Below are 13498 nucleotides of genomic sequence, written 5' to 3'. Positions count from 1 at the left end.
TTTGGCAATACAGAATTAGAATATTTTTGCTGAGGAATTCCACATTAATTATTACAGTTTCTTCTACTGGAAGGAACTCTACCCAAAGGGAAAATGAGAAGTCAAGCATAACAAGCACACAGGGCCAATCACAACCATCCATATGCAAACTTAATTTTATTGTATTTTATTGTCATTTGTATTTCTACTACATAAGGTTTATCTGAATGGTAAAACAGGAAACCCAGGAAAATACCAAAAAGAGCTGCAAAGAACAGAATTTGTTTCCCAGGGAAACCTACAGACTCCAAATTTATTATGTGTGGAGAAATAAGAAAACAAAAATTATCACAAATGTTTCTAGAAAACCATTCAAAGCTAAAGTGTAACAGAAATGTGTAGCTGCCTTTTAGCACCACAGGCTGTGATACCAAATGTACACAAAGTCAGTCAGGATGTAAATACTGACTATTGGTATAACAAGAGATACAGACAGGGCATAAAACCTGGAAAAGGCCTCAATTCCTGTCTGTATTTCAGCACAAACTGCCTGCATGATGTTTCTCAATGCTTCTTGATGCCCCATTTCCCCATCTACCAAAAGCCAATAATGGTATGAATGTTTCACTAGGGAATTCTCTGGAGTCACCATCCCTGGAGACCTGTCTGTAGATGAGGCATTTGGGGACACAGTTTAGTGGCAGATGTGGCAGTGCTGGCTTAACAGGTGGACTCCATGATCTCCGAGGTCTTTTCCAACCTAAATGATTCTGTGACTCTCTGATATCCTACATGCCACAGTAAGGTGAGCAGCAAAATCCCAGAAGCCCTCACAGAAGATATAAAGAAATCCATACTTTTACTATAACAGCCTATTTGAAAGTGTATCAATTATATGAATGTGTGAGGTAGCTACTGCAGGAACCTCTCCCTAAAGTGACAGTTGATGATTCCATCTAAATCTAAAGCTGGAAATTATCAAGGCTTCCCAATGAAACTGCCAACACCCTGCATTGGCTATGCCCTCCTGACAAAGCTGAGCTCACAGAAACTACTGCATTTCTGTACATTAAAGGTGAAGGACTGCAAAAAGTGAAGCTGCTAATCTTTACTGTACAGTAACAGACACCAGCCAAGCCCTAAAACAGTAGCAGGGAAGTTAAACTATCACTTTTTTGCAAATGAAAAAAGTTTGCTTAACTCTGTCAACACTTGAACTACCTGATCCTACCACAGTATGGTTCTGATCCACTTTTTAAAGATGGTTTTGTTCAAGTTGCTCTCTCAGTTATGGTTAAAGGACAGCTCCATTATCTTTTTCTTGGACAAAAGCTTTTTTTCCTCCCACTAGGATACAGCAGTCATGGGCAGAAACATCTATGGAAGAAAAATCAGCTAGTGCAGATGCTAATGTGATGAGAATGGTAAGGGAAAAAAAAAAAGGAATTACCTGTATTAATTGTATTAATTTAATCCAGACCAGATGAAACAAGAGTTAAATAGAATCCCTGCTGTGGCAGGCACAGACAAAAACATGTTACTTCTACATCTGTGCATTGTTCCAGATGACACTTTGTCTTGCTTTTGACACAAGTGCATTTTCCTGTTTCTGTGTTCCTTATCACATTATTAATAGGAGATGGCAAAGTTCATTCAAAGGATCTGTTACAAACACCAAAACAAATACTCTCAATAGGGCCTGCATTACAACACCAGGCACTTCCCTGATTTCCCCATTCTAACGTTCCAAAAATAAAGTATTAAATAATATTTAAAAATATTAAGCTTGCTATGGAAAATACTGTTTCCATTTTGCACACTGACAACGTGGTACTTGCTATGAAGGCAGCAATGTGGTCTGAAGTTGCATTCACCTTTTTGTATGAAAATTATCACACTGCCTGCATTCAAAAAGTTACCACAACTGACAGAACTAGATAAGCTGCAGGAATGGTGGTTTACAGCAACAAGACCACACCAAATTCTGAAACACAGATCTACACTCCCCATCTCCTTATGAATCAACTCATTTCATTCTTCTGGTTCAGACCTGGGCCTGAAGTTCTTGAAAACTCATCACATAACCCAGAAAATTAATATTTACTCACTGGACAAACTCACTCATTAGCTGCACTTCATATCCATTTAAAAGAACTGAATAAGGTACCACTTTAAGGAATTCCAAAGCATTTCCACCCTGGTAAATCACAACACTCCCTCCATATCTATTATCTTAAAACTTACCTAAACAGAAGGGAGTCAACTCATTTTAGATACATTTACCATTTTAATGACATTAAGGTAGTTATGGCAGACACCTCTTTCAAAGCCTATTATTATCCCTCAAGTTGGAAGGAGAGTGAAGCATGGAAATGTGATAAAACACAACACTCCTTTTCCAAGCAGTTGTCTCACAGACAGAATATATTTCTACTGGGAGAAATTTTAATAATTTCCTGCCTTTCTGAGGTGGTCAGTGGTGTTGACTGTCATTAGAAGACAGTAGTATAATTTTCCAAATAATCTGACAAAATTACATGAGAAGCTATTTACAGTACATCCATTCCTTGCTCTGTTTTTAAGGGTTCAAACAGGCACTAACCTCCGGAGAATGAAGTCACATTTCAGTTTGCTACACTGCTCTTCAAACTACTGCAAATTTTTACAGCATCATTATGTTCCATTGAAAGTATCTCTGCAATAATTCCTATACAGGGACATTCCATTGCTCTATGAATAGAATCTCTTAGTCCTACATTCATTTCTAGTTGATTATTCATGTCTTATCTCAGCTGCAGAGAAGCCAAGCACATTTACAGAAGGTCAGTGCATACAAGCAGTGACAGCTGTTGTGTGAGTCCATCAAACTTCTCCCACGCTCTCACTCCAGCTTTTAAAAATATATTTGAAATACACAAGACCTAGGCCCTCCCATTTGTGATGTTCTGAAATGCAGGCTCAGAAGCCCTGAAAGTTTTTCTGAGACTCCAGGTGAATGCTGTCCTTAACAACTGAAGTTACTGTGAAAGGTACACAACACTCTAGGGCTGCTGAAATGCAGAAATACCATTTGTGTGAATGAATTAGAACTATTATGAAATAAATAGTTCCATGCCTCACGTATTAAGTGCTTTTCTTAGATCTTATCTTGCCTTTAATTCAGCAACATGTATAAACAGGTAAAAACATAAACAATGCCCAAACCCAAACTGTAACTATTGTTAAAGACTGGTGATTATTTTTTTAATTGTGTTTCAAAACATGTGGTTCAGGTGAATAGCTCTAAAAAAATGAAAATAAACTTGCCAACAAAAATAGAACTCTCTGAAACTAGGACTGTGTTGAAAGGTAAGAGCAGAAGAGGAATTTTGCAAGAATTAATTTAAGAAAGCTAGAGAAAGAGGCCATGAATAAAAGCAAGACATCATCACAATTTATGTCCAGTTTAATATCACGGTCTTGTCTGATTCCTCGCATGACAAACAGTTCCCTAGATCCCAGGGAAAATGCTGCTGATGCCTTGGTCAGCATTTCTCTAAGGAGTTTATAATGTTCAAAGCCTGGGGAAGTAAGAGTAGAGCAGAAAGCAGCAGTATCCCATCCTGAAATTCAAACTAGGTAGCTAGAAAGTTGTGTGCAATTATAGATTTCATTCAACAGTAGTGCTTGGCAGGTGTGTAGTATTTAGTCTTGAATCTGGCAAAGGAAGTAGGCTGGAAAAGAATTTAATTATTCTGACCCATGAAGGTGCTAAAAAAACAAGACATTTCTGCCTCTATTTCTTTCCCCCCCCCCCCCTCTCTAATAATACTGAGTGCTTTAAAAGTTTAATCCTCTTCAGACAAAGTCTGACATTGATTCTGCATTTAGGTGGAAAGAGATTGACTTGGGAATAATGCATCTCTACTAATTTAGAAAGAGTCAAGAAATATCTGCAGAGGACATTCAAAGTGCAAAAAACATTCAAATATCCTGCTTTTTAGGGCATATCAAAGGCTTTTTTCACCACTGCCTGAGGAGGAATTACCACTTGCAGATGATAAACAAAGGAACCAACCTATGGTGCCTACCCTTTTGCCAAAATGGGAGTTAAAGCCTTCCAAGTGTTTAAAGGCTATACAAAAGAGAATTTGGTAGTTTTCAGCCATGGGGTACGTAATAACCACCACCATTTCACAGTAATACTTTGTCCCAAGTGCCAACACCTCACTGCAACAACTGTGCCAGGAATATACCTTGATGCCAAAAGTGGTTGAGCCACTGCTATCCTAAACAATAATAACAATAATAACAACAATAACAACAGTAATAATAACTTATGAGAGAAGACTCCTCCTATTTCAAAATGACTCTTCCTGTTGCTGAATGATTTCAGCAAACACAACAGTCATGAACAGTACCAGCAACCAGCTCCCAAAGCTACCATGCATGCCATCACTCTAAAAAAAGAAGCATCTTGAAAAGCCACTTTCTCTCCCAATAAATTATACCAACATGGATTAAAACCATGAGATCTCACACTTCACAGCACTGGCTCAGTTGAAGACTGCAGAAGTTCTGCTGGGACACATATGTTATTTAGCTTTACATTACACAACTCCCCTCCCCAGCAGCACCTCTACTCACCACAACTAGGACAGAAAAATCTTTCTTACAAAGATTTAAAAACCTTTTCAGCCACCACAACTTTAATTGTTTGGAGGAACTACTTCAATATAGTAGCCAGTCTAAGCTATGCCTGTCCTACAGGTCTCTGCTTGATCTTTGCATTCTTCAGGTGGTTAAGAGTGCTTTACCAGCACAGACTTCACTGCTCTCTACCTGCAGTGTGCTCAGCTACCCAGACCACACAGCAAAACCTCATTTGGTGAGCACTGCCTCCTCCTAGGGCCCATGAACAGTGAATAAACTACAGGAGAGAAACATTAGTTTCCCCAGCTTAACCACAACTTCAGTAGAAATTGTTCTGATGAAACTCTATTTCCTCATATTGACAAGTGCAAATATCACAGGAAAAATTTATGGTCTAAATCTTCCCAAAATGTGTATGTATACACACACACACACATATACACACACACACACACACATATATATATATATATATATGCACACACACACACACATATATATACATATGCACAGCCCTTCTGAAGCAAGACATCCACCCTATCCAAAAGGCACCTTCCAGCTGAAAAAAAAATTATTAATGTTGGCAAACTACTCCTTGTATCTTTATCAAGATAGAAATCAAATTGAAGGATATAAATTCATCTACAAATTCAATAAATAGAAATTAATTGTGTTTGATAGCCCTGCCTTTGCATTTTCTTTACATTTGGTATTTTTAACTCAAATCCCCTTTTTTCACCCATGTCACTGACTAATAATACACTGCTGATTTCATGCCTTACACATTTCCCAGCATCCCTCAAATATGAGCCAGACCTCATTATTTGGCAAAGTTTTGTAATTTTAACTATTCCTGTATGGTCAAACAGTAGATCTGCCACTGCACCTGAAAAAGGTGATAGTGACTTTTTAAAACTGAAGGGGAAAAAAAATACCCTAAAGCTATTCCAGAGGTACTTTCTAACCACATAAGGGTAAAAATGCACTTTGTAAAAGGCTTATAGAGAGAGGAATTAACAATTGAATAGGTGTCTTTTTCATATATGCATGGAAATCAGACCTGCAAGCAAGCACAGAATCATTGTATATCTAAATCAAGGAATTAGGACAAACCTGCCACACATAAATATTTATATTTTGAAATTAACATCTGAGCAATATTTACCCTAAGCTGGCCCTGGTGAAGCTGCTGGAGTGCTTGCACAGGAAAATCCTTGGCTCAGAACAGTGACACAGAGCAGCCCAAAAAAGGACTGGCCCCCTGCCCAACCGGCTGAGGAGGCACTGCAGGAAGTACAGCTGGATGTGTCCTCACTTCCACAGGGCTGGAATTCCCAGCCCAAGCTAGCAGTCAGAGCTAATGACAAGTCAGTAATTAGATATGAAGCCCTTGTGAAACACTTCCAAATAGGGCTGCTTGATACAAATGCTTGCAACAGCACAGCTAATTCGGGGAGAGATCTCTTTGCTAGGGCAACTTGGTGACACTCCCACCAACACTCTTGGTACATCCAAGTGCATCCATACACAGCATAACCTTATTTTCTATCCTGCATTGCATTTGATAGCCCAGGAAACTCATGCAAGGAAAACCTGACACTTTAAGTCCAAGAATTTGTATGAGCAAGTAAGAGATTCAAACTCCTACTGCTCATACTTCACCATGTGGAAGGCTTGAATATTTGTCATGGTGCAAAGAATTCCAGACATAGGAAGATCTTCCTCCAAATCTTTGAAGCTTTTGACCATTGAAAAAAAAAACCACAAACACCTAATAGTTGCCTATTACAGAATATTTCAGACCAAATTTTCCTTAATTTATAGAACAAAAGCAATATCAAGTATTTTAACTTTCCCACCTTCCAAATTTGACCCAAAATAGCCATGCTAATATTTTTCTTGTTAAGCCATTTCTCAGCAAAACTACATCTTGTCCTTACTTAATACATGCAGGTAAGAAATAACTGTGTCTCACTTTAAGTAGGAATTTGCCAAATACCTGTTCTAGGTGCAGAGGTGCTTTCCAGAACTGTGGTACCCACACCAGTATGGTTTTACCAAGACAGACTTCTAAGTCTGTATTTCATTTCACTTGCAATATTCAGAAAAATAATCATAACCAAAGAAGTACAACACCTTCATGCTTGTTTCTTTCTAAACTGACAACAAATTCCTTTATCTACAACCCACAGCTTCTAAATGGAATTTAAAGTCAGGAAAGACAAGTTTCTTGCTATGTATAAAACACAAGGCTTCTCCATAATACAAAACAAACCTAAAAACAGAGATAGAAAGTTGCCTGTAAAACACACGATGCTTGTAAAGCAGGCATCAATGTTTAGCTTATTAACTGAGAAGATGCTGCTGGAATTGCAAGAGCTGCCAAAACCTGAAGAGCCAGAGAGGGAGCAAAGACAGTTCTTAATATCCAAGATGGACATGAAGCAACAGAAGAATAACTGCTCCAAACAGAGTCTAGTGTGGAACATAGAGCCCAGGAAGCAAAAGATAAACAAATGGAAAAATGTCTTAACATGAGACAGATGAATTGAGGCAAGAAAAAAAAATATAGCAAAAAACTATAAAGCTGCTTTGGATAGAAAATCAATTTAAGCTGTAAAAAAGGAAAAAAAAAACAGGTCTCTTTTCTGCTTCTGCATTGCAAGGAGATAAATCACAGCAGTCAAAGGTCTTTCAAAGCATTTTAACAGCAACGGTACCAGGTGCTAAGTGAGACACATTTTAAAGAGATTGCTTTATCTCACAATACCACCTGAACATGATTAACTGATGAAGTGATGAGAAAAGCTTTGGATTTGAGCAGACACTGTAATTTTGAGTAGAGAACAGGTTTAGTTGCAGAAATCAAATCTTTAGGAACACATGACTTTGTTAAAAGAGAACCAAGGATGCCTGATTTCTTGTTTGGGACCTCTGGGTCCTTACCTGGCCTGTTTGTGGCAGCCATAATGAAAACCTGCTGTCGATCCTGCAGCCCGTCCATCTCGGTGAGGAGCTGGTTCACCACCCGCACGCTGGCTCCTGACTTTGGAAGGGGAAATTTGTCAGCAAATCAAAGACACACTGGGAATGTGAATATTTCAAAGTAAAAGCAACTAAAGATCTACTAACTCCCTGCACTGAAATATTACTCAAAGAAAGAATTTCCTTTTCACACTTTCAAAGGAGCTGCATTGTGGATTCCTTCTCTCATGCTCTCAGTACATCTCCATCCCAAATTAATGCTATTTACACACTTCCCATGTATTTTAACACATGGCAAACCTTTTCTTTCCCATCAAAACTAAAGGACTCACGTAAAGGAGTACATATAAATATTTGTACTAGTCATTCTGATATCCACCTCACCAAGAAGACACAAAATTTCTCAATATTCTGTTTTTTGAGGGAAAAGAATTCTTAAATATTGAAACCTCTGAAACAACATTTTAAGCAGGTGAGCTACTGAGAGGTAAAAAGTAATTCCATAGTAGTGATATCTTATATACAAACTTAATAGCTTAATATCAATGATATTTTTGCCCCTGATGAGGGGGAGAGAAATGATGCATCTGACTTCATGCTATTAGAAGGGTAATTATTATAGTATATTATTCTATATGATATTATACTATGTTACATTACATCTAAAGTGAATCTGCCAAGCACTCAGTTCTGCTCACACTGCACAGAATCTCGTGACTGTCAGCCCACAGTCCTGACACACACACACACTTGGCCCTGAGGAAACAAAACACCATCACTTTGGGTAAACAATCTCCATATTGCATCCTACTTTGGCACAAACACAGGCACAGCAAATAAGAATTGTTTTTCCTTTCTCTGAGGTTCAGAGAATGTGAAACCCAGAAACATTCTTGGGAAGAATTGTGCCTAGCTTTCCTATGTGAAAAGAAATGTGGCTACAGCTTAACTTGAATTTCTCTGGATTTTTTTTTCATATATGCATACAAAATAAAGTGTTAAGCTTTATAAAACTTGACCAACATTATTTCCCTCAAATAAAAGCCTAGTGGACTGCCTTTCTTGGGAAATACTGGGGTAATACTTGGGAAATACCCTTCTGGGTACTTCTGTTGCCTGCCATGTCCCCAAAAGCTGTAACAGAGTATTTATTTGTGGAGGTATCTCAAGGCAGACTCACCTCACGGTCAGACCTCCGAGGGCACAAAGCATCAACCTCATCAAAGAAAATCACACAGGGGGCTGAATTCCGGGCCCGCTGGAACACCTGGCGTACAGCACGCTCACTTTCACCCACGTACTGAAAAAGCAAGAGAAACAACATTGAAACAGTGTAAGGCACAAAGATTTTGCTTGGGAAAAAAAAATCAATAGTTTTAAACACTATTTAAGGTACTTTGCAAGGGAGAATTGTAATCTGTTTTTTCTGACAATAGTCTCTGGTTCCTTAGTGATCATGATTTACACGGGAACTGTCACTAGTTGACTTTTGACAATTCAGAGTTTAACAGAATTCCTTTTTTCTGGGCAAGAACTGTAACTTGCCATCATTTTGGTGATGAGAATTAACAAATAAGTCTTAATTAAGGACCCTGCTGTTCAGCTGTTCATGAACAAACCCAGTGAGCAATGTGAACACAATGAACATCTGAAGTTCATAGAGTTGTTGCCTGAAGACAGGGGCTTGGTGGTAGGGAACTGAAAAGTCAGCCAGAATTTCACTTTGAATGCTGAATTGTAGGAACAGGGGCTATGAAGTTGTAAATGCAAACACTTAACTTTTTCCAAACAAACATGCTTTGATTCAATTTATATGTTAACAGTCTCTGAACCACAGCCAACCATTTTCTCTGTATTCCACAAGAAGTTGGGCTCCTCATTAACTTAAGTGCTGTATTTCCTGCCTGTATCAGTACTTGAAGCAGACAGATAAAAACATTTGGAAGAGATCAATCAAACCCAGTATGTGGGTTTCAGCTTCCACATTACTGATAATGGCCTCACCACATGGGAGCTGCAGCCACTCAGTTCTACACATTCTCTTGACTTTGAAAGGGACTGAAGTTACATCAGAGCACTTCTAAGTCCAGTGCTTTGAAAATTTGAACTACAGCACTTGTATCTGTTGACATTTAAAATCTCCATGCTACAGAAAAGCAGTGATGTATGCAGTTGGTCATTTAGAAACTCTACTTCAAGTCAAGAAGGGTTACCTGCCACCTAATTTAAACTAAGATAAATATTTAAGCTACACGTGTGACTTTTTTTTCTTTTCACATGAACAACTTCATTGCTAAAAACTTTAAGGAGAGGTTAAATAAGGCAATTTCAGCTGCACCAGTACCAGTTGTGTAATTATCAGGAATTTTGCTTGCCCCACATTTTTGGACAAGAATTCCATAAATAACAAAAGCTCCATGATTAGCACATACCATATTTAGCAGCTCAGGACCTTTCACAGATATGAAGTTCAGTCCAGACTCGTTTGCCACAGCCTGTAGAAAAGGTAAAGCCAGATAGATACAGATAAAGATATAAATAGAGATCTAAAACACACATTTATCAGGTCTGCTTAAATTCTGTCCATGGAGTAACAAATACAAGGGGAAGAACATACAGTCAACAACTGTTTGCAAAATATAGAAAACAGTATAAAGTATAATTATATGCTATTAAAGAGTGGGAGGGGAGCAGGGAATTTAGCAATGTATTCTCTCTCTCTGATGAGGCAGTTCCAGATTCACACCCCAGCCCCCACACCAGCTGAAGAATGTCCAATAACTATGGGAGTTAAAGAGATATTCAACTCCATAAGAGCATCTGAAGACAAAATGAGAAACAATCTGAAATTTGAATGATTATCTGCATTTACATGGAGATGTGGTAAGAACTGATATGCTCAGAAGCAAAACAGAAGCATTTTCAGTAAGAGTTGCAGAGTACTCCCAAACACATAATTTAGTTACAGTAAAATATTCCATAGAGTGGTTATCCAATAGTTTCTTCTCATCTTTGCTACTTCTTCCTTCAAATTTTGCAGGAATTCCCACTCCATTCAAGCAAAGTTGTAACTTTATGCAAGAAAACCCAAGTAACTTCAGCACAAAGGCCTAAATTTAGATTTCTGATGAAATGTGGTACAAAAGGCCAGCCTCTGTACTATGATCCAGATTAATCCTACAAAAATATGCATTTCAAGAGGATTCTCCAGTGCTTTTAATGATGTTTAGAAAATGCATTACCTTAGCTAACAGCGTTTTGCCACACCCTGGAGGCCCTGCAAGCAGGACACCAGCTGGAGTAGTCAGGCCCAGAGCTTTGAACTGCTCTGGGTTTCTCACAGGTGCCTAAAAAAGAAATTATCATTGTTACCTCTGGCATAAAGAAAACATGAAACTTTGCATTTTAGTTACAGCTGGATGAAAAATCATTCATGGCAAGTTCTTTATTCCCATTTTTTATAGACTAAAAGAATAAATATTCAATCAGCACCTTAGTATCTTCCACTGCTAATTACCCCTAAATGGGAGAAATATCCTTATTCAGAGTCAAAGATTTTATTCACCAAAGTTACCTAAAGGTGTTAATGTTAAATTTCCCTCTGATTGGCAGCAAGATTGCTAACCTTCCAGCTAAGCAGTCCCCAATTCTGTGTGGTAGTTGCATAACCAAGGTTATTGGTACACCACTTCTAAAATACTTAAAGATTGAGCAATACAAAGACACTGAAAGCATGAATACAAAAAGCAAAATATTAAATAGAAACACCAGACTTGAAAAGAATTCTGAAGTAAATTATACAAGCTTGACTGTTTTAAATAAAGATATTGTGTCACAGTCATATTTTCTGAAAAATCCCTTTGCCCAGGATTTTCTCCCGGGAAGCTGAGAAGCCTCAGAGAAAAAAGAAAACAAATTCTTATCTCATTTGCTTCTCCTGTGTTGGGCTCACATGTAGAATGTGTTTGGAGAGTGTTTATCCAACTGGTGATTGTTTTTTGGTTTTATGTGAATTGTTTTGACTTACTGGCCAATCAGGGTCAAGACTGGAAAGAGTCACAAGTTTTCATTATTATCTTTTCAGCCTTCTCTAAGTATCCTTTCTGTATTCTTTAGTATAGTTTAGTATAGTATTCTTTAATATAATATAGTATCATAAAATAATAAATTAGCCTTCTGAGAACATGGAGTCAGATTCATAATTCCTTCCTGCCATGGGGCATCTTGCAAATACAATAATTGCAAAATAGCCCTATACCTTAAATAAATATTGAAAAGAAACAGTTTCATTTCCTGCCCAGGGGGGAGTGCAAAAGCTCTTTGGAAGGAAGGTTGGGACTTACCAATATTGCCATAGTCAGCTCCTCCCGAACATCCTCCAGGGCTCCAATGTCTGCCCATGTCACATCAGGGACTGTGACAAAGCCTTCTCTCTTGGCAGAGGGCTGCACTGATGACAGTGCAACAATAAAATCATTCATCTCAATGCACAGCTTCTGCAGCTGCTCCTCAGGCAAGGGGGCTTGCTCCTTCAGCAAATCCAAAAGTCTCTGCAATTCATCCTTAACGTACATGGAAAGGGAGAGAAAAAGAATATGCAACTGGGTTAGACTTCCAGAACCATTTTAAGGGCTTTTTCAAAGCCACACTTCAACTATCAATCACATTATTATGTACAATGCACATAAAATATGTAAATTACTATAAATGATAAAAATATTTCAGGGAAGCTCTGTATACATTTAACAGGTCTGAAGGCACTGAGCTGAGCTCAAAATCCTGATTTAGATTCAAAAGAAAATGAGCTAGCACATGTATTTTGCCTTCCATTTGCTGGAAGGCAAAGTACATGTTTTTTTTTGCCTTCCTACTGCTTCTCCCACATTGACTAGGGCAAAGGTATTTCCATGCTGAAATTTCCAAAATATGTATTATTTATATGTATTAATTCTGCTTTTAACAAGAAACTGCTTTCAAGGGAAAGTGAAAAACTGCTGGACAGCACAATTCCAACAATTTGCAGAATATTCAGTTCTGTATAAACTGTTAAAACTCTTAACACACTTGTAGAACATACACTTGGATTTAACACCATTGAATTTTAACACCATTTCCTCAGCCTGGTCAGACCTGGTTCTGCAATCAGGCCCTGATAAAGTTTGGGCAAACAGGACAGAAATACAGGGTAATACTTTTCTGCACTGCCCCATGTTACAGACCACAGTGACCAAGGGAGGTACATTCCAATTTCTCCAATCAGTTCCATATGGGGAATTGAGAAAATATTCCATCAAAGAACTTTAGATCTTCATAACATAAATGCATCCCCATTCTAATGCAGAAAGACAGTATCAAAGCAAACTGAAATAGAAATAGAACTGTTTCAGGATTTTCATTATAAAATGGAGGGAGAAAAAAATAAATGTAAAAACTCTTGTAAGTTTCAACGTTTTTCCTACAGGAGTAGAAAGAAAAAGTATCACTACCTATCAATTTCAGCTAGGATAGCTCTACAACAGACCACAAAGAAATACAAGTGCTTAGAATGCCTGATACTCCTTTTAAGTCCTCCTTCCTCCTCTTAACAGAGCCATTGAGAGAACCTCTGAAATAGCCAAGACCACTGGGTTTTGTTTACTTGAATTGTGTGAACGATTTTTAAAGGTTTTGTATGTTTATTTTTCCATTATAAACATAATACAAGGGTTTTAATGACAATACCCTGTATTAGACTATGTCAACCTCCCGCCAGCTATCAAAACATGGCTTTGTTAGGATTAGACTTCCTCATTCTCAATGACCCCTTTGATCATGGTGATGTTGATAAAAGCTGCAGCTACCTGCCCCTCCCCACTTTCTTCTGGCTACAGCAGGCCCCAGGAAGCACTGGGAGGTATAAGCA

The 13498-nt window shown here is 38.1% G+C and overlaps 1 protein-coding gene across 2 annotated transcripts in view; it reads right to left on the bottom strand.

The window, feature by feature from the left end:
- NVL (nuclear VCP like) overlaps positions 1–13498 on the bottom strand; it is a 39313-nt gene that overhangs the window by 11591 nt on the left and 14224 nt on the right. The window contains exons 14-18 of one of the 2 annotated variants that reach the window (XR_014615993.1): positions 11940–12158; positions 10839–10943; positions 10029–10091; positions 8777–8896; positions 7558–7653 (exon numbers count right to left, since the gene is read on the bottom strand). Coding sequence is in view for 1 of the 2 variants with exons in the window: in XM_084201703.1 (XP_084057829.1) it covers positions 7558–7657; positions 8777–8896; positions 10029–10091; positions 10839–10943; positions 11940–12158 (607 nt within the window). In the remaining variant the exon portion in view is untranslated. Of the gene's footprint in view, positions 1–7557; positions 7658–8776; positions 8897–10028; positions 10092–10838; positions 10944–11939; positions 12159–13498 lie in introns of both variants that reach the window. The other variant, XM_084201703.1, reaches the window with a different exon arrangement.

This window comes from Fringilla coelebs (genome assembly GCF_963513975.1).
Source record: "Fringilla coelebs genome assembly, chromosome: 3".
Taxonomy (NCBI): domain Eukaryota; kingdom Metazoa; phylum Chordata; class Aves; order Passeriformes; family Fringillidae; genus Fringilla; species Fringilla coelebs.
This window is presented reverse-complemented; position numbering and strand designations above follow the sequence as displayed.